The sequence below is a fragment of the Corvus moneduloides genome, chromosome 2 (genome assembly GCF_009650955.1).
Source record: "Corvus moneduloides isolate bCorMon1 chromosome 2, bCorMon1.pri, whole genome shotgun sequence".
Taxonomy (NCBI): Eukaryota; Metazoa; Chordata; class Aves; order Passeriformes; family Corvidae; genus Corvus; species Corvus moneduloides.
In genome coordinates this window covers 83005601-83026617 of record NC_045477.1, presented here as the reverse complement: position 1 = coordinate 83026617, position 21017 = coordinate 83005601, and the positions used below count along the sequence as shown (strand labels likewise).

The window sequence follows — 21017 nt, the reverse complement described above, 5'->3', positions numbered from 1 at the left end:
AGAAGTTACTGCATACCCGGATATGTTCTCCTCAAAGCAGCACAGAGAGGAGCTGTGGACTTCCATATCATTTTTCGTATCTCTGTAACATCTAACCAACAGAGCTTGGTTGTGAACATAGCCTTTGGCTGGTAAGGTAATTGGTGCCCAAATTGGCCTTTTGATGCTGTATTGAAATCCAAGGTCTTGTTTAGTTTCTGCTCTTACTCTTTATGTAGAATTTTTTCAGTCTGTTATTTCCTGCCACTATTTCTAAATGTGTCCTCATCCTTGCCCAATGTGGTATTTGCAATTCTTCATATTTTAATATCGTGTGTGCTAATGTCATCATTTCTTCCTTTTAAGAATCATTAATAAAGCGATGAAACAGGACTGGACACAATACAGATTTATTCAACATTTCCCTTTTATTCTGAATCAGCTTTGCCATTAATCATTAGTCTTTGTTTGTAGCTGTTCAGTTTTCTTCAGTTTTCAGTCCACATGACAACTTACATCCAACCAAATATGAATTGATTTTCAGTTTAAGCTGTCCTGTGGCTGGAATGTGGATGTTGCTGATAGCATGCCAGTGCAGCAGAGCAGATTTTCTACTATAGCATGCTGTGGGAGCATGCATTTCACTAGGCAGGGCAAATGAGAGTTAAAGCTCTGTTTGAATTCCTGGGCAATTGTCCCTGGTAAAAATCTGTAGCTGATGTCTATCAGCAGTATTCCCTGCAGGTGTTGATGGTGAAAATGTTTTCTAAAATTTAAGCTTCTAATCCTTTGCTTACAAGCAGGGGTGAGAAGGATAATTGAAATTTCAGTTGCATGCTTGTTGAAATAGTATACAATACACATACAGTTTAAAATAAATGTGAAAATTAATTTCATTGCTGCTTTTTGACTTGGTATTTTGTTGCAATAACACAACTGAATTGCGAGGTAAGGTAATCAGAATTCAGGAATCATCTCTATATCATATCTTTTTATCTTATATCATTTGATTTAGTTATCATCTGTCCACATAGATTTATCTGCCTTTTCTGTATTTGGATGGGTGACATTCCATTGAATAACTGTTTGTGGATAATTATAAATGCAACATTTGTTATATGATTTGCCATAGCTAAGTATTGCTGATGTAGATGGATTCTTTTGAGTTCTGTATTATTACTTATGATACTCACCTAAATGTAATTGTCCTGTTATTTTGTGTTCTGGGAGCTGGATTCTCTTAAAATTTCTGCCTTTGAAATTGCTGTGTTGTCTTCGAGTATGAAAGAGCTGTCAGTATATACAGAAAGATGTGCCTAATAAGAAAAGACCATGGGTGGTTTTTCAACACAAGTGTTAAAATCTGTGAAGAAAACATAGAAATAAGCATATTGAATAGGACATTAATATGCTTTATATTTTAAAATTAAAATTATTAGCAATCCTCCCATTTTATGTCTTGCAGTTAAAGGCACGGTATTGTTAGGTATTTGACATCTTCGAACACAAGCCTTTAATGCATATCAAATTTACCTTCTGTAGGTCTTTGCTGCCATCTTCTGTTTCTTTAAATGATTGCCATTGTTATTATTTGGATTCTGAAAAAACTAGTGGGATATTACAGAGCAAAATTTCCTTTTCTGTATATTTTTTATTTCCTTGTTTTCAGCTAAAGCAAAGTGAAGCTAATGCAGATACAAAGGAGAAGCTTCCATTGCGTCTACGCATCTTTGAAAAATTTCCAAACAGGCCACAAATGGTGAAAATCTCAAAGCTTCCTTCAGATTTCACAGTTCCAAAAATAAGGTATTGAAATATTTCCTTTTCTAGTATGCTGTAAACTTTTCTGGGGCCATATAATACCCAAAATATTTAACTTTTTTTTTCTTGTCTGTTAGGCAGGTAGTTCAGAAAATAAGTGAAACAGAAGTAACATAGGCATTCAAAAGATGTGGCATTTTGGGTTTACCTCATTTCCCTCATTTGGGAAAAAAAAAAAATCCTAGCATTTCTTATACCTTATTCATGAAAGCACCTAGATTGACCAGAACTGACACAAGTACAATATAATTGAAAAGTGTATTGTTTCTCCTCTTTCATTTGGCTTTTAGTTTCTTGACTCACATAGACAACTAGCAGTCTAATGGATTCTCATGTAGGTTTTTAAAGATACGGGTGAACTGGCAGCGAATCATTAGAGGGGGTAAAACAGACCATCCAATACCAGTTAGTCTGTGATGACCTTGTCCCTTATTTGTATTTGCATAGTTACCACTTTCCTGTGAAACTCACCTTAACTAAAGATCAGACGCTCAGTGATCTACTAGATCGTTCTTTACTGTGGGGGTGGTGAGGCACTGGGGCAGGTTGCCCAGAGCAGCTGTGGATGACCCATGCCTGGAAGTGTTCAAGGCCAGGCTGGATGGAGCTCTGAACAACCTGGTCTAGTGGAAGGTATCCCTGCCCATGGCAGGCAGGGTGGAACAAGATGGTCTCTAAGGTCCCTTCCAACCCAAACCATCCTATGATTCTGTGATCATCAGTTACAGTAAAATTATTTTTGCTTGGTGTCATAAAAACCTGACAGAAATCCAAGGGCTTCTCTAGTATATACAGGCTGCAAAGTCTGCTGACACAGCACAAGCTGGCTGGTCAGGTCCTCTCCAGGTCTGTTTCAATATCCTCAACAAGCACATGCCAGAAGAGAGGATGATGTGAAAGATTCCTGCCATTCTTCTGAGTCTCCTGAGGTTACATTTCTTTTGATTAAATTCACAGGAAAGGTAAGGCAACTGGTTTGACCTGTTTGTAGTACCTTAGCTGAACAAAAGGAATAATACTGGTCAGAAAGGTCAGGAAAAACAACCTTCCAAACTTCAAGGAAACAATCCTAGATGTTTTACTTTTAGTATCAAAGTACCATTTGGTTATATCTGGAGGGCATTCTTCTCCTAGTCTTAGTCTTTTTTTTGGTATTTCTTTCTAGCTATGTTTTTCCCAGCATATTCTGTACTCACTCATGATCCTATTAACTACTTCAGACTAGCACTAGCAAATCATACCTTTAAATCTGAAGCTATTGTACTATGTAGTAATACCTCTCCAGAGAAAAATTAGCTGTGACATAGTTTACACTAAAAAGAGACAACTCTACTGAACTTAAAATATCGCAAGATGAATGTGTATTTGTTTTAAACAGAAATGTCTCTGTGTTTTAAACATGGCATATGTGAGGCACAGAATTGCTGAAGTGCCTTAATACTGACATTCAAAGCAGTTATATGAACAGATGTTGTTTGAAATCTTCAAGAGAATTTCATGCAGAGGGTATGTTTCCTTTGGATTATATCAGGATTTGATTTACATTGAAGTAACAACTTGCTGTTTAATGAGCTCAAAAGAGCTGAAAACTGCAAAAGGCACTTCAAATACTTAGCACCTTAATTGGTCAATAAATAAATAATAAAAGCAATAGAATTATTTTATTTGAATCTATGTGCAAAAGATCCAACTCTCAATTCAGTTATGGATTTTTTTAATAAATGCATTCAAGTGTTATCAGTTGTTCTGGCACTCCGTTCATTTATATATCTATAGCCCAGTACAACTTTTTCTCAGGAGTTTATCTATCTTTGGGCTAATGGATTGTGATATGTTATAAGAAAAAACAGATATTAACTCTTCTTGGGGTTTTATTTGTTCACAAGGGAAAGTTTTATGAAGCAGTTTATTGATCGCCAGCAACAAGATACCAGTTGCTTGCTGCGAAGACTTCCTTCAGCATCTTCTTCCTCATGTGACCACTCTAAAAGATCAGCAATTGAAGAAAACAAATATATTGATCAAAAGGTAAATCAAGAGTAGAGAGTTTATGTTTTGCCTAGAGTATTGTGAGGAAAGGCATCAGATTATTCAGTTTGTCAGACTACATAAAAAGTGAATGAATAAAAGCTAGGATGATTGAACATAGGCTAAATGGTTATGTTTAATTTAGCCTAAAAGAGACATCATAGCAGATCCTCTTCTGGTTTAAATTTTCCCATCTCCTTTGAATTCAAAATTCAAGATTTGATACATTATTTGTTTAATGCATGCATCACCTGAAGCAATTTTTTTAAGTAGTTTTGCTGTTAATCACTGAGCAGCTAGTGGAAAATTAAAGTTTCTGAATATCACATTGGATTTTTGAGTGCCTTGATACTATTGCAATCTTGAAAACACACTTCACCAAAGGAAGTGTGAAGGAAGTCTGAAAGAAGGAATCGAACCTAAATGGATGTCATCTGCTTTAACAAGCAGAGCAGAGAAATTGAATAATTTATTCAGATCTCTGTGGAATCACTGAAGATGAGTAAAAATTTAAGAATTATTCTAATTGTTTAGAGGATATTGACCTATGTGTAAGCCTGGGAATCACTAGAAAACAGATATATTTGATACTCATTGTGCTAAAAGCTGCTAGTCTCCCATGGATGGTTGGATTTGAAAAATACTAACCCTGCTTGGAATGATGACCATGATGATGATGATGCAGCAGCATAAGTAAATGTATGTGACTTCTGACACCTTATAAAACTAAAGGGGCAGAAAAAAATGTTCATGTGCATCATAGAAGATAGTGGTTTTGCAGATTTCTAGTGGCATCTACATAGATATCAGTCCTTGATCACTTGTAATCTTGCATAATTTAGTGGCATTTTTATAGACAAAATTACTTTCAGTATTGTTATGTTTTAGTATTGTTTCAGTATTGTTCATTGTTAAATCCTCTTTGAATATTAATATCTGTGGTTTTTAAATACATTTTAAGTTACAGAATTGCAGACAAGAAAAAAAAAGTCTATGCATTGCAGTTACATAGTACAACTGGCTTTCCTGTTGTGTGTTTGCAACCATAACCCAGGGCAGCATTCATGCACACAGAGTTGCAGAGCTGGGAATCAGAACTGGGAAAAGAGAGTTGGGAAAAAAATTACTCCTCTGATAATGAATAAAAATATACAATTTATAAACTAGTGTTAATTGCCATCCCTAGTTCTGTGCAAGAACCCATTCTTGTGGCTGATGTATTCTATGGCAGCAGTAAGCCAAAGCTGAGCAGCATGGCCTGAGAGGGAGGTTTGTGGCAAAATATGACATATCAGGCCAAGAAGGCTGTAGAAAGGAGTCAAGCCTAAATGGACATCATCTGCTTTAACAAGCACAGCATTAAAACTGGATAAGTTATTAAATGATGAGCCTAGGGGCTAGCAGAGCTATACCAAGTATCACTAATAATGGATCTCAAACACTATGCCAGGGTAATCAGAGTACATTTCTACCATGTAATGAAGAGATGAACAAAGACCTTAAAGTTCTCTCAGCCACACAGGTAAGTCCACGGTCCGCAATGCAGAGCTGTGCAGTGGCTCAGTAGATCTGTTTACATGAATATAATTTAGGTATATTAAATTCCACCTTAATTCCTTTTGTTTGCTGTTTACAAAAGTGAATTGTTACTGTGTTTGAAGACAGATGAATACATGGCACAGTTCATTCAATGAGATATTGCAATATGAAAACAGAATGCTGCATTCTTTTCAAATTTTCAATTCCCTTCAAAAGCAAATATACATTATTTGACTTTATTTTTTTAATTTAAATAAGCATTTGCAAATTGGTTTTGCGCTATTCAACCTGCTTTAAGCATATACTTTAGGATCCCCATGCCTCCAGGGTACAAACAATGATAAGTAACATTTCTCATAAATGTAGCTTAAAACAAGGTATTTACACATTCCTATTAAGAGGTGAAAGCATTAAGAAGGATTTGTGGAAGTAATTACTCTAGCTTTCTATAGTTACAGTTGCCAAGGCAACCTCACTTTTGTATGAACAAATCTTCTTTAAAGTATCCTTAAAACAAGCTTGGAATGACTGGTTGTGCTTAAGTATAAACCTTACATCCATGCTTTACTTTTCTTTGTGAAAAAAGAAACATGACAAAACATTTTACTGATCTCAGTGCCTGGTAGGATGCCTTCTCACTGCTCCTGGTAGCAGTAGGATGGCTTCAGAAACTTTTCACATGCTTTTGCATTGTAGTTGATGGAAAAAAAAGTGGAATTAAAAGGTAGAATCAAAAGGTGAGATCCTGCTGGCACAGATCTGACTCTGTCCTTCCTTTGTGGGAGCTGAACTGTGGCTAGTTCCTCCAGTTACTCCTGGACTTAAGTCAGTATCTCTGTGTTCCAGAGCTCCCGAAGTGATAGGAAGCCTTTAATCCGTACATTCCCCTATTTTTCCCTTATTTCCACTTCGGCAATATTCTTTTCTACTTTCTCGAAAAATCTGCCACTATAATTTTTTGTGTTCAGAATCAATCTGCCCCATAATGTGTGATGATCAATAAAGAAGATCTTATATATGTTCTTTTATAGAATGGATTTAGTTAGTGCTTTCAGTGTTATAATTATTATAATTACCAAATTCCTTTAAAAGTTGTTTTAAGGTGTAAAGGGAGAGTAGATTTTCAGTGCATTCTTCCTTTTTTTTTTTTTTTTTTTTTTTTTTTTTAAGGTATTCTACCTTCTCAAAAGATTTGGAAAAAATTATTTTTGGTGTATATCACTGTAACCATGACTACATTCCATTTGATATTATTTTCATCTATGCCAAATCAAAAGAATAGCTTTGGAAAACAGATTTCTCTGCTATACTCTTTTTTTCTAGTGAAATCTGTGAGTTTCATAGGTTTTTCTAATTCCAAATTTTTAATCAATTGTGAAAATAATAAACTTACCAAACACTGATATAAAAAATCGCTTTTGGATACCTAAATGCCCTTTACCTTTTATACATCTCCTAAGAGTTCTCTGTCAGTGTGTGGAGTCTGAGTGGGTATGTGGATACAGATTGTACCATGTTCATCCTTCTACATCCAATGCCAGCAACACCTGGGCTCTCCCACATGCAGATGCTTGATAGGCAGCTTAGCACTATGCTTTGTTTGAGTTGTCTGTTATTATCTGTAACATTTTGTGTGTTAAACTGAGATTCTCTGGGGTTCTCTGAACTTAATACAGCTGGAAATGGAGGATCATTTTTTGCTCTCCACTTGAGGTCCTGCAGAGCAAATTTACTTAAACTCGGTGATCTCACCACAGACCTACTCCTCCTGCATGCTGATCTAGTCTGTCCTGATGTGGTCTGCAGCCCCTGAGCTGAAGAACCCACGGTCAAATTAGAGAAACCAGGGCTGGTCAGATTGGTGAGCATTCCCCAGTTGTAGTAGAAAGCACTGTGAAGGTATTTTCTGATGAAAGAAGGAAGACTTCTTGGAAAAAGTACGAGATTAAAAGAGGGATTTAGGGTATTAAATGTACGTTGTAGATTAGGAAAAAGGAGAGTTTAGGAACAGAGAGGGAAGTGTTCTTTTATACTTCTACATTTGCACAAAAATTATTCACAGTGTACTGAGAATTTCCTTATCTAACCAATATTTCAGTAAATTCTTGGATGGAAGAACTGGATGAAGTATGGAAATATAATTTTAGTGTGAGTGGGTGGATGAGAAGAAATGTAGTTGGCAGAAATTGAGGACATCTTAGTGGCTCAGTGGCCTTCACATAGCCTGAGGTATAGTTGCAGCAAGTTTCAGGGGGACAAAGAATTAAATTAACATGAGATTTACAACAAATCAGGTGTCCAGTGAAATACATCTGAGTTGGCTGTAGAGCATTGGCCTTGCCTTCTTAACTTCAAGACTGGAATCAGATGGGCACAGAAACCCTTCAAAGTGCTTTCCAAAGAGAGATACAACTTTTAGCAAACCTTGCAGAAAATTATTGTGAGATGGACACTTTTGAACTGGTTACTTATCCTTGGCCTTACAACACAGCACATGGCTGTTAGAGTAAAGTTCAAAACTGACAGACTCGTGAGATGAACTTTGAAAATGCCTATGGCTCAATATGTAGAGATAATACAGATAACCCATGTGCATGTTTACAACAGTGGCAAAGCAGGAGTGAACTACAAAAGAAAGCACAAGAGCATTTAATATATCCATGTATTTTATGGTTTAGACTTGGACCTCTCCCATTTAATTGAAGGAAGATAAGCAAGTCAGCTCCCCTATTTCTCCGTTTGTAAGATTAACTGGATAGTAGCAAACATATTTTCTCTTTTTCTCTCCTTTCAATCATCCTGTTTCTTTTCTGATTCCTTTCACATGTATGGGTTTTGTTTTTAGTTCTGCAAGCAGTGCAGTTAGTAGCCATTCCTTTGTCCAGTAGGAGCCAGATGAAGTATTAAGGTCTAGCTCCTGGGGAAGCTTGACCTCCCATGCCACATGAGAGTCCCATTGATTTCCTGCTTACAGCAAAATGTACCTTTTTGATGGGAGGTTGTGGTCAGGAAGTAAGAGCCGATCTCAGAGGTAGCCAGAGTCATTGCCATGGAAGATTGTGAATATTAAGCAGCAGACGTCGTGCTGGAATCTGTGCTTAACGCATTTTGTTAATATCATAGATACTGCATTTGTGAGCTGCTGAGACATGCCGCCTAATCTTGATGGTTTTGTTTAATCTGGCTATATTCTGTGTTGGGTTTTTTCTGATCTGTGCTCAGCTGCTTTAACTATTCTGTTTCTTAAGGAAAAGAAAAAACAATCTTCTGAGAGTATTCCAAAAGGACTTTTCCTTGCAGAAAGTATTTGTAAGTGTAAAAGCTGAAATAGCCTTTTAGCTTTTCTAAGGCATAGCTTTTAGTATGGAAGACAGGGTGTCCCAAGATACCTTTCAGAAAACCATCAGGCGCAAAGACATAGTCATACAATTTATTTGCATTTTTTTCCTTAGAACTAAAGGGAGAATATTTATTCATAAATTCCAGTTTCCAGAATTTGTTTCTTACTGTAATAAACTTATGTCCCAAGTTAATCAACCTCTCTGAACTTTATTTTGGGCATTCAGTTGTGCAAAACACAATTTTGGCACAAAAGATACAGTGGTGGTGTGTTCCTGATTATTCTTTTCCGTAAGTAATTTGAAAGAATAATCTTATCACATTAATTTTGAATATAGCAGAAACGAATAAAGTGTAATTGCACATGTATTCCAAGTATAAAAGATTATTTTTAAATACTAATAAATACTACTTTTTTTTCTGAAGTAATTTTTGCAGAGTTTTGTGCATATCAACAAAAATAATTCAAACTTTTTCTTCATTTTCTTAGTTTGTCTGAATTGAACTCTGTCCTACCATTTCAGTTTCCATATACCACTCATTAATTAAACACAGCCAAGTGCTTCAAGTCTTACCTATTTATGTCATTCACAGGATAATGCCAAAATCAATCTTGTTATAACAAACATTCAGAAGAGTCATTAAAACAATGTACCTGCTGGGATGATAATGGCTTATGGAGCCAGCATTTTTGTGTTCATTACCGTTATGATTTCCAAAGCAGATAATTTTTGTACCATGTCTGTTCTCATCAGTTATTTCTAATGAAGTTAATATATGTAAATACAGTAAATTTCAGGTTTACTGAAAATCAGCTGACCTCTTTTTCTCTTTTGCATTTTAAAGAATTTTATATATATATATAAAATGGATATGTAAAAATGTCCCTGTACCTAAATAACCAATTTATAGATTTCTTTATCATTAAGCATTTTACCAAATACACATTTGAGCTGGTAATGTTTTACTTCTCTGACCATGTTTGCCTTCAGAGTGGAGAAGACACTTCTGCAATAGTATCAAGACTGTTCTTGTTGTGGTCTGTCTCTGACTTCTGATGATTTTAAATTGCTTTGTCACTCTTGCCTATGCATAGTATTTTCAAAAGTCTGCCTGAAAAAGTGCCAGTTTTCTGACATTCTGAGAGAAAGGAGGCCAGGGACTGGATACTTGGCCATTTTCAAAAAGAACCATAATTCAGGACTTCCTTCAGGCATTTGCTTTCTACTGCATCGGTTTTACGCTAAAATATTTCAAGTGTTTGAGGCAAAGGCTGTGAAGATGCATTAAAACACAAGGGGACAATCATACTTCTCTTTTTTCTTCAATCAAACAAAATGCAAGTTTTAGTGCAGTTGGGTTTCAACCAAGAGCACACATTAGTTTGGCATGAAGGAAAGAGGCAATGAGGGATTGAGTTACAGGAAAGTCCTTCTGTTGAGCCTTCTACATTCCCTGTTCCTTCTTCTACCAAGGAATCCAGATCTCCGTCTCCAGGCCCTTCAGTCTCCTCCACCCACTCACAGGACTCATTCACAAGAACTGATTAACAGTAGTAATGATTGCTTTTTTCCAGTGAAGGCAATTAACTGCCTGTGCTTGTACAACCAGAAGTAATAGTTTTCTTTCTCCCACTTGAAACTCCCTGTCCATATCTTCCATTCCCAGTCCGGCCCAGCCTGACAGTCCCTTCTTCCCTAGAGCTTCAACATCCCCAGCTCAAAGTGTGGAGGGTAGGCCTTCTCCTCCAGTGCTGTACACCCAGCTGAATGTATAAAAACCCCACATCAGCTTGGCCAGGAGTCCTCAGTTCCACCTGCTGTTGGCTGCCATAAGTAATCTACCCAGCCCTCTTTATCAGCTTCTCACAGCGTCTCCCTGGCCCCTGCACTGAGTAGATAGAAAACAAAAGGAAACAAACCGATCCAAGGCTGCACTTGCCAAAATGATCAGAGGGATGAATTGTCTCTCCTATGAGAACAAGCTGAAAGAGGGTTTTTCAGCCTGGAAAAATAAAGTTCTGGGGAAACCTTACAGCAGCCTTTCAGTAGTTAAAGGGGGCTTATAGTATGGGGATAGACTTTTTTTACAAGGGCCTGTAGCAATAGGATGAGGGGTAATGATTTTAAACTAAACGAGGGTAGAGTCAGGCTAGATATAAGGAAAAAAATTTTTTATGATGACAGTGGAAAAACACTGAAACAAGTTACCCAGAGACATGGTGAGTTCCCCATTCCTGAAAACATTCACTGTCAGATTGGATGGGGCTCTAAGTAACCTGATCTGGTTGGAGATGTTCCTGCACATTGCAGGGGGAGTGGACTAGATGGTTTTTCAAGGCCCCTTCCAACCAAACCAGTCTATATTTTTATGAAAAATCTACCCATTAAACCTATGAAAGTTTAAAACTCAGGTATGCTAAAGGGGGAAAAAAAACCCACCATGTTTTTGTAAGGCGTAAAAAGAGAGGGATTTTTCTCTCTCCCCAGAGCTGCTCCCCCGTGTGTCTGAGATGCACTATCCCCCCACTTTAGGTCTTTGGAGATCTTAGGAGTGCTAATATTAGCCTTGTCCATGATCTCAGACTTAATTGAAAAAGGTTCTTGGTTATGAAAAGACATGTAGATTTTCCAGACCAGTAGTCAGCTAATTAGAAGAACTTTACCTTCCTTAAAAGAGAGGCAGCAATTAAGAGCTACAAAATGAATCAAGGCTGTTTCAGGTCAATGACTCCCAAGAGTTAAGGAGATTATGCCCACTTCTCATTCTAGACATCTGATCCAAAGGGACAGCCTTTGAGTCCTTGTGGCACTTACCTAATGCTAGACCACTTTCTCTACTGTGTAGTGAGCCAATTTCTTACATAGGACAACCTCACAAAGGGCTAGATTTTCTAAGTCCAAATGAAAATACTTCTACTTTGAGAGAGGGAGATGGATTACTGGTCTCTAGCACTCTCTCGTAATTGCAGCCTTTTTGCAGAGTTTTCGAAAGAGCTTAAGAAATTCCCCACTACCTATAGGATTTAGTCACTTAACCTGCTTAAGTGTTTGTGAACATTTTGTTAGGTATCTGCCAAAAACTTGCAGTCTGGCCTTCCATCGCTCTTCATATGACTTTTGTCACATTCATTTTGAAAGAGTCCAATCTCTTCAAACCAAAGAGGCATAGGCAGAATGTTGTTGAATTTGCATTTGAGAGGCTATACAGCAAACTCCTGTGGGCCAGGAATATCTTATGTTTTATGGAATTTTATGGAATCCTTTCAATTCTCTTCCCAAGTATTTCCTTGCTCTTTCTTAAAAATTATTCTGATATATTGCTTATTGTACTGACTCTTCATATTTTCCCTAGAAGCTGTACATGTTTGAATAACAATGTAATACCTAACAATCTGATCATTCTGCAAGTCTACATAAAACATCCATTGGCATGCAACAAATTCTAAACTGTAACAGAAGCTTTGGATGTTTTTTTTTTCCCTTCCTTGGAATTTCTGGCATGGCACAGCATAGTACTCCCATATGGTCCTGCAGTTGCCTATAAGAGCATTATTAACAGCACTAAGCTAAAATTCCTAATTTTAATATAACACTTAAGAAATTGCCTTAGAAAAATGGATTACATGCACTTCTTTTTTTTTCTACTATCAAGCAAACATTTCAGATGTTTGTCTCACTTGTGTGTGTCTCACTTTCAGATCTTGTCTCACTTTGTGTTCCTGAACACCCACCAACACTTGTCTCTTCTGCCAACTCTGAAGTAGTCTGATGCAAAAATAATACACTACATCACCACAGATTTTACCTGTTGATAGCATACAATTCTTTATCAAATTCAAGTTGAAAATTATTGCTTTATGTAGCATTTGTTGGAGTCTGGGCATGCAAACATGTTGCTAGAAAAATACATCAAACCTTAGTAAACCAAAATATACAGCATTTCTCAAAACTTAAAACCACTCAGCCATATCTTAGCTGGTGTAAATTGGCACAGATCCCCCTGAAGTCAGCAGTGCTGTGCCAGTACATCTAGTGTGTAGGGCTGGTCCACAGTCATTTCCTGACACTTCACAAAGGTATTTTCCTGTGTTGCTTTGCTTTTAATCTTATGCCAAGGATTTTCTTTTTCCAGGGTAGAAAGCCTGGATTTTTTAAATACACTATTAAATAAACATTGTTGAAAATGTCTGCAGTACCTTTTCAAAGCAGCGGGTGGCACTTGCAGAGCAACAATGTTCTGCGGTTTAGCTTATTTTACAACAGTTGCTTTGTCCTTGTCGGCAAATGGGATTTCATGGGCTGTAGCATTTAGACCAAGTTCACTCTGACTGAACAGAATTATTTTGTCTGCCTGAAGTCTTTCCTGCCAACAGCAGCAGAGAAGAGTGTCAACACTTGTGGAAGAGAAGCACTACCTGCAGATTTCCTAATTCTGTGGTCATATCTGTGTAAATAAACAAACGTGGGAACCAAGACACAAGCTTTATTCATGGTTTAGTAGCAGCAGGTATTTTCCATCCAAAACCTTTTCATTCAGGAAATACTATTGGGAATTTGCTGACCTGCCACAGCAGTTTAAAGTAATGTGCAAGAATTCTTTAAGGTGTGTTGCTGAAAACATATTTTATAGTAATCAGATGCTATTAGGTGATTTCGGACATTGTCGTATGCTAAAAAATAATGTTCTGTAGCAGAAAGCTGTATGGCACTGTGATTTCTGCATTGAGTGTACTTATAGGTGGCTTAGAGAAGTAAATAAATTAATAAATAAATGCTAATAAAGATGCACTGAGGGTGTTCTCACAGTACAGTGCAATCTGTAATAAAAAAACCCAGCAGGCTAAACAGATATACCCTAAAATAACCTCAGTAGAGTGTACTGTACTTACTTAATTTCACATTGTCTGATTGAGTAATGTCTTTTGTATGTTAACACTGCTTATAATTTCCTCTGCAACATTCAAGAACTCGGCAGGTATCACAAGTTTTAATTGCCAGTGTCATTCTACACCAGCATGAGGCATCCAGACATTATTAAACAAAACACTGATCATCAGCCTCATTTTCTGTTTGTACACTCCCACTGCATTTGCCTGGTGTGCTATGCAAATTTGGAAAATTAAATGGGAAGTAGTTTAGTTCATTTATCTAATACAGAAATAAGGATTCTAAAATTCTATTCTAAAAATCTATAATAATGTTTGATTTTCTTCAGCATGCATATTGACATATGTGTGTTGTTACGTGACTGACTACTGACTCCTCTAAATATGAGAAATGGATCAATTGTGCTTATCTAAAAATATTTTCCTGTATTGCTTCTTCTGAAAGAACTCATGATAAATTCACCAGTGTTCTGCTGAAGGAAGGACTCCTGATTCCTAAAGAGAAAGGAGGACCATTATCTTCAAAAGTCATAATCCTTGGAAGTGCCTAGGTTGTTTTGTGAATTCCATTTTGGACCACTGAGATCCCTAGGCACCGAACTCTAGGATCTCATATACGCCTATGTATTCCTGGATTAAAGAATGGTTACCTGGCTGCAACCTAAATTCCATCACAGTCCAGACACAGACAGGATTGTAAAAAAACCTTCCAAACTTCACCTAAGCTGCAGTTTCATTGGGTATGCTTAGACCAAGGTCAGTGCCCAAGAATGTCCTGTCTCGGCTGCAATTTTCACAGCTAGTCCTGAAAATAAGTGAAGGAAAAGTAAATGCACTCTGCATATATAATGTGATGCAACACCCTGTTCTGATACCTTTCTCCATTGCTATGACTTCTTAGGCATAGTAATGCTTCTTGAGGAGCAACTGAGGTCACTTGATCTTGATCTCTTCTACCTGAAAAAGGAGTGAGAGGAAACCTCATCAAAGTCTACAACTTCCTCATGACGAGGAGGGGAGGGGCAGGCACTGATCTCTTCTCTGTGGTGACCAGTGACAGGACCCAAGGGAATGGTCTGAAGTTGTGTCAGGGGAGGTTTGGATTGAATATTAGGAAATGGTTCTTCACCCAGGGGGTGGTTGAGCAGTGAACAGGCTCCCTGGGGAAGTGGTCACAGCACCAGCCTAACAGAGTTCAAGAAGCATTTGGGCAATACTCTGAGGCACCTGGTGTGACTCTTGGGGTGTCCTGTGCAGGGCCAGGAGTTGGACTTCGTGATCCTTCCGGGTCCATTCCAACTCAGCATATCCTGTGATTCTATAGTCCTTATTTATTTGTTCAAGCATCGCTAAATAAAATTCATGAACAGCTTTGAAAATGCGAACAGAACGCAGTCTTTTCTCTCCCATCTTAGTGGCTCCAGACGTGCGCTCCTTCTACAGCTTCCCTTCATCTCTCTGGCTGATGCACCTCTGGCTCTGTGACAGCCAAATACCACAGTACAGCACTGTTCTTGCACAGCCCCAGCAGACAACTACAGCATTCATTGAAGGCATCAAGCACAGGGGATCAAACCATTTCCAGCTGGGGCGGCAAAGGGATTTAGCAGTGTTTTTATGCAAAACATACACCACTGTCTCCTTTGTTAGTCTTGCTACCTAGAGCGAGGCTTCAGCAGTCCCTGGTAGTGTGTAAGTAGCCCTTGTCCTAGATCTGCCAGCACCTTTTCTTTAGATATTCTTCTTCTTGCTGGCACTAGGTAGTTTAACATTTGGCTTGTAGCAGCACTAAGTGACTGCTCAACATCCTTGTGGAGTCTTTGGAAATTCACAGACTCCTCATTCCTGCTTTCCCAGGGCATGCTTCCTTGTTGATGACCTGGGTGAATTTCCTTGCTTGAGCCACAACCTTTAATGCCAAGGTGTTTTGTCACCTAATTTAAACACTGAAAAGAAGTGGTCTATGACAGATAAGGAGCTGTAGAAAATTTCAGGAAAATTTGCATGACTCAGCTTTTTTTACTGAGATCAGATGAGCAAAAACTAGAAATTTGGTAGAAAATTAATGTTTCCTATGTTTGAAATCTTTTCAATTTCTAAGATGCTAACAAGAATTGTTGTTAGAAATAAATGGACATAACACATTACTAGGCAGCACACTTTTTTTCTCTCTGATGTTTCATGTAGTTGCAGTTATTCTAAAGCATTTCTTTTTAAAAGGAAAAAAGAACTGAAACAAAACTTACGAGTTTCCACCCTCATTATTCCCATAACCCTGAGCCCTAAAAAAATTATTAGCTGACATCTTGTAAAATAGGTGCTCCTGTGGTTTAGAAGCTTCTTTCTGCAATTCTGCTAAGGGAGAAAAGGTTACACAGGATTCCACTGACATAAATTTCATTGACATTAGAAAAAGAAAATATGTGAAAGAGTTGCCATTGCTTTCAGCATCATCAGTTATATCTAAATCCATAATAAAGTACAATGCTGATAAATTCACTAAACCTGTGTCAAGATACTGCAAATGAGTTAAAACCTACACAAATATGTTTCAATATATGACATATTTATACCTACAGTATATTTATTATAATGGTATGTTACTTCCCTGTCTGACCATTCAGGAGCCCCTCTAGTAGTCACTCTTCCATCACCTGAGCTGACCCCAAGGCCCCTTCACAGCTACACACCCCACATTTACACAGTCACACCAGGTTCCCTCATCAGGTCCACCCCAGGTTTCCCACAGCAGAGTCTCAGACATTCAGATCCTTAAAATAATTTAATCTTGCTACAATAACTGAATAACAAAAGAGCAGCTCGAGCTTGGTGCCTCCACGGAGAGAGCCCAAGCAAAAGCACCCTGGGCATTTATACACTCACAGTGTAAGCAAGCTAAAGTCTGGAGTCATCAGCTCCTGCCATGTCTTTGAGTGCCACAGGTCCCTGTGTCCTTTGTTAGCCAAAGGGTCATCAGTTCACAGCCTCTTGCCTTGGGCTCGGGCTCCTGCACCTGCACCCCCAGAGCTCAACCTGCAGCTCACACTGCAGCTGCACAACCAGCTACCTGCACTGGATGTATTCCTCAACAGATATATCTCATACTATGATTTTCAGTTTATTTTTATGTTAAACATATACAGCCAATGGAAGTTTTTCTTGTTTATATTCAAATATTCTACAAGTTTATTACTCTTTCTGTAACCTTAACTGAAATTCCAATACCTTATTTTCCAAACTACATTCTGAAGTGTTGCATACCTCATTTCTGTTTCCAAATTGCAGGTTGTTAAGGAACCCCCAGATTCTCAAAACAGGGGTGTTTTCCATGTTATTACTTCTACAGGCTGTACAGAGATGGTCTAGGACATGAGAAAGGTTAAAGGGGCCACACTTGAAAGGGCAAGGGGTAGGAAAGGGATTGTAGCTTGCTGTTACAGTTGTGGTTTAAAAAGCAGTATCCATTTTATTCAGTACAGCCAGTATAATTAACAAGTTTTTAAGGTATTTTCTAGGCTTCTGTTTCTCTACAAAGTAAGATCTTACTGTGACCCAGAGTCAATATGAGTCTTGAGAGAAGTTCTAGCAAAATTATTTGTCAAATTAGTCTGGATTTGAGCTAGTGTTTTAGAAAATTTAAAGAACATTTAAAGAAATGTGCTTAAAGATTCCATTTCAGATTGATCAAAACCAGGACACAGATTGCTAAGAGTTTTCCAAATCTCTCTCAACCATTTTCTTCAAGATAACAATCTCCAAACAGACAGATTTAAGTCTTACAGTGTGCCAGAGGCTTTCTGTTCATCACAGGTGCAATTCCTGAGCTAAATTCTTCAGCTATGGTTTGCTCCTTGATTTGCTATGTTTGTTAATCACTTGCTTGTTTTTTCATGTATCTCAGTCCTTTCATTTTACATTCAGGAAGTCCTGTTCACAAGAAGATTCCTGAAACACTGTTCATGACCAGAGTCAAGCATAAGCATATTTTGCTCACCACATTTTTTATCTGCATCTGTGGGAAAAAAAGACATTGAAATGATACATCTAAGCTTTGTTAGCTGGCTCTTTTGTACAATCAAGGCATCTCCAGAGTGTGATCCAGCCTAATCAAAATCCAAAGTGGAGAAGGAGTAGCAAAATGGTGTGATTTGGCCAACTGGAGAAGGAAAGAAAGGTGTAGTAAATTAAATTTGTGCTAGCCAACAAAACTATCTGCTTCTTTCTACACAGAACTACCTAAGGATTAGGATTGGAAGGCCAAAAGATGTACATAAGCATTTTGGTTTTTTCCCACCATCATTTTCATGCATTCAGCATCATAAGATTTAATTGGTCTGTCCGATACACATGCTATATTTTAAGACAATTAAAAAGTATGCTGTCTTTTTCTTAATTTTATAGCTCCGTAAATCTGTTTTCAGCATCAGAGCAAGAAACCTTCTGGAAAAAGAGACAGCAATCAATAAAATTCTAAGGTAAGAGTCAAATGTGATTTGATATTTTTTCGAGTGTCGTCTGATTTCTCACAGCCTTGTTTGTCACGAATGTTACTGGATGTGTAATATTCATAATAATGTATCCCTTTGTAGGACATCTGTTGCCTTCATCATTAAAGATATATTGCTCTTTGGCTATTTTATATGCTTGAACAGCAAAAAGAGAGGGATTGTACTTCTTCAGTATGTATTTGAATTGTGTCATGCAGAAAGATCATGTTTCAGCTCTTTTCACTTCTTCTTTCTAAATTAACCAAAACATGTCTCTTCATAAGGGGTGTTATTTTACCTAAAGAATTCCAGCCTGGTTCTTGCAAATGTCTGCACATAAACATTTGCAGGGATTGTGCACTAGAAAACATAGACTACAGCTAATCATATTCCATGTACGAAATGGACAGTGAAGATTTCCGAACTATGACTTCTGTAGAAGGATTTCCTGAATGTTTTAATAATGATCCATCCTTTTACATCAAGTAAGTACTCAGCACTGTAAGTGAATAATGCAAGCCTCAGTCTCCAAGACTCATTTCTGAAGTTATCACGTAGGTAACTCGGTGCTGCAGCTTTTCATGCCACTGTTGGTTTTACATTAGAATGACTGTTCTCAATATAAGGTGCATTATTAATGCAAACAATGTATAGGTCACTTTTTTTAATATTTATATTAACATTTTATCAGTGAGAGGTCCCAGGCAAATACACAGTATCAACAGGAATAACTGATCTGAAATGTACAGATTAAGTAAGGCAATGTTTTATGAGGAGCAGTGAACTAGGGGTTCAGTGTGAGTTCTGAATTTTCAAGTTTCTTGAATACCATTTGAGAAGTTTTACAGCTCTGGTTCTTTTTAATGCTCTATAAGAATGCAGCACAGGGAGAACTTTAGAAATTAATGTGAAACTTTTTCTGTCTTTATACCCATGTAATGACAACATAAAAAATCACTGATTCAAATGAATACTCATTGTAAAAATATCAGTGATAAATGTAAATGCAATACCATAAGTATTCAATCTTAACAAAATTTAGTGCACTATTCGTAAGCATTTCTTTCAGTTGTGTGCCTTGATTTTACAGGAATTACTGTTACAGATAGATTAAGCAAAATACTTTTAAAAATGCAGGTTTAGATATGGGCATCCTCACAGCATTTCAGTAAAACATTTGTAATGAAATTCTGTGTTATATGAGAACTGTGAAATGTTATTGATGCCTCCAGGGTTACACAAATGTCAGGTTTTTTGGTGTGTTTCATACAATGAACTGCAGAGAAAAAAACGTAGACAAAGGAAAAAACCCTACTTCCAGATATTTAAATATTTTTTTTTAAAACCCTGATATTGTAAGAGTTCCATTCTTTCTTAGATAGGAGAAAAAAATTAAATCCTGGAAGCTGAAATTCAGAATTCTCCCATCTGCACAGAACTTTCGCCTTTTCAGGAGCAGTCTGAAACAGTGGGAGGATAATCCAAGCAAACCAATTGAACTTCACTAAGTTCTCAGAGTTAAAAGGACAGAACCAGAAATCAATCCTGCCAGTTTCAATCCTGCTGGATTCCACTTGGTCCTTCAGATCACAGCTTCTGCCAAAGTCTCGTGTGTAAAAGGACTTCTCATCAATTCACCTGAGTTCCTCTGAAAAAAAATTTCAGAGGCAGAAGAATAAAGTTTTCATTTACTAATCTAGTATTTTATTTTTAATTATCTATTTACTCTGTTAATTTAATCTACATTTACTGAATTTTCTAATCTATTTCCCGGATCATCAGCAATGAACTTTGAGAAACAGAGAAAAGGAGAGAACTTCTGTCAAGTAAGAAAAACATGGATCGCATGTCCTCTAATGCTTTCTTGAGCTGCTTGTAAGTCATTTACAAAGAGTCTTACTGTCTTCCTGAGAAAAAGAATAAATACTGTTTATTGTTCCTTGTAATTGCCTCAAAATTGTTACATAAGCTCTGATCTATGACACTTGCAATGCATCTGTTCCAGCATAAGAAAACTGTGTTCATGGCATATCTGGTGGGCAAACTGATAGAGAGCATTGCCAGTGATGTGCTTGACTGGTCCTGAGCACTACCAGTGTTCCCACTGTTGATTATGGGGAGTTTTACAAACAGGAAAATTCAAACTCTCAACATGAGAGATTTTTGTTCTTATTTTTGCTTTAGTTGTAAGTGCTGTAAACTCCTTCATAAAATTAGGTGACTTTCAGCTACTCAGAGTATCTGACAAAAGAAGAAACAGCATTTATGCCAAAAACAATAAGAGATAACTCAGAATGTCACTTCTGAAAAGATTGCTTCTAGCATCATTTTAATTTTTCGTCTACCTGAATTAAGAAGCATTTATCTAAGGCAATACCTCTATGTAGGTAAAGCTGCCCGTGGGCAACTTCAACTTGATAAAATTGCTATGATGAAAGGGTATTTTAAGTCTGTTCTAACCTAAGTCCACCTCTGACCTTTCCCCCCCCCACTTTTTAAACCTTGCCAAATTATTTTTTAATCAAATTGTGAATGTTTCAATATAACCAACTGTATAGAAGGACTGTGCATTACACATAGGTACCTTCATGTCTCTCTTGTGTATCCTTCTCTATCCAAACCTCATTTTTCCCTTTTATATGCTGAACTGCAGCTTGACATCTTCTTCCCCAAGAGGAGGAAGAAGGACATCAATAGCCCTTGACCACCAAGAGAGACAGATCATGCACTCCTGGGTGTCTCACCTGCTCATCTGGTGTTACATTATGCAGCAAAACTGATCTCTTGGGTCTCTTGGTTTCCTGCAGCTTTCTGGGTCTCTTTGTTTTCCTGCAGCTTTCTTGCCACACCCCCAGGGAAGTATCTCATTTCTAACCATCCTTGTTTAGAAACCAACCTTCACCTTGCCTCCTTTAGGTCTTTGTGCAATTAGGCAT

The 21017-nt window shown here is 37.5% G+C and overlaps 1 protein-coding gene across 7 annotated transcripts in view; it reads left to right on the top strand.

Moving 5' to 3' along the window:
* The window catches only part of NALCN (sodium leak channel, non-selective), a 241574-nt gene that overhangs the window by 179561 nt on the left and 40996 nt on the right, over positions 1-21017 (top strand). For all 7 annotated transcript variants that reach the window (XM_032100136.1, XM_032100135.1, XM_032100131.1 and 4 more), the window contains 3 exons: positions 1649-1785; positions 3687-3828; positions 17996-18069. In XM_032100136.1, the coding sequence (XP_031956027.1) occupies positions 1649-1785; positions 3687-3828; positions 17996-18069 (353 nt within the window). The remainder of the gene's footprint in view (positions 1-1648; positions 1786-3686; positions 3829-17995; positions 18070-21017) is intronic.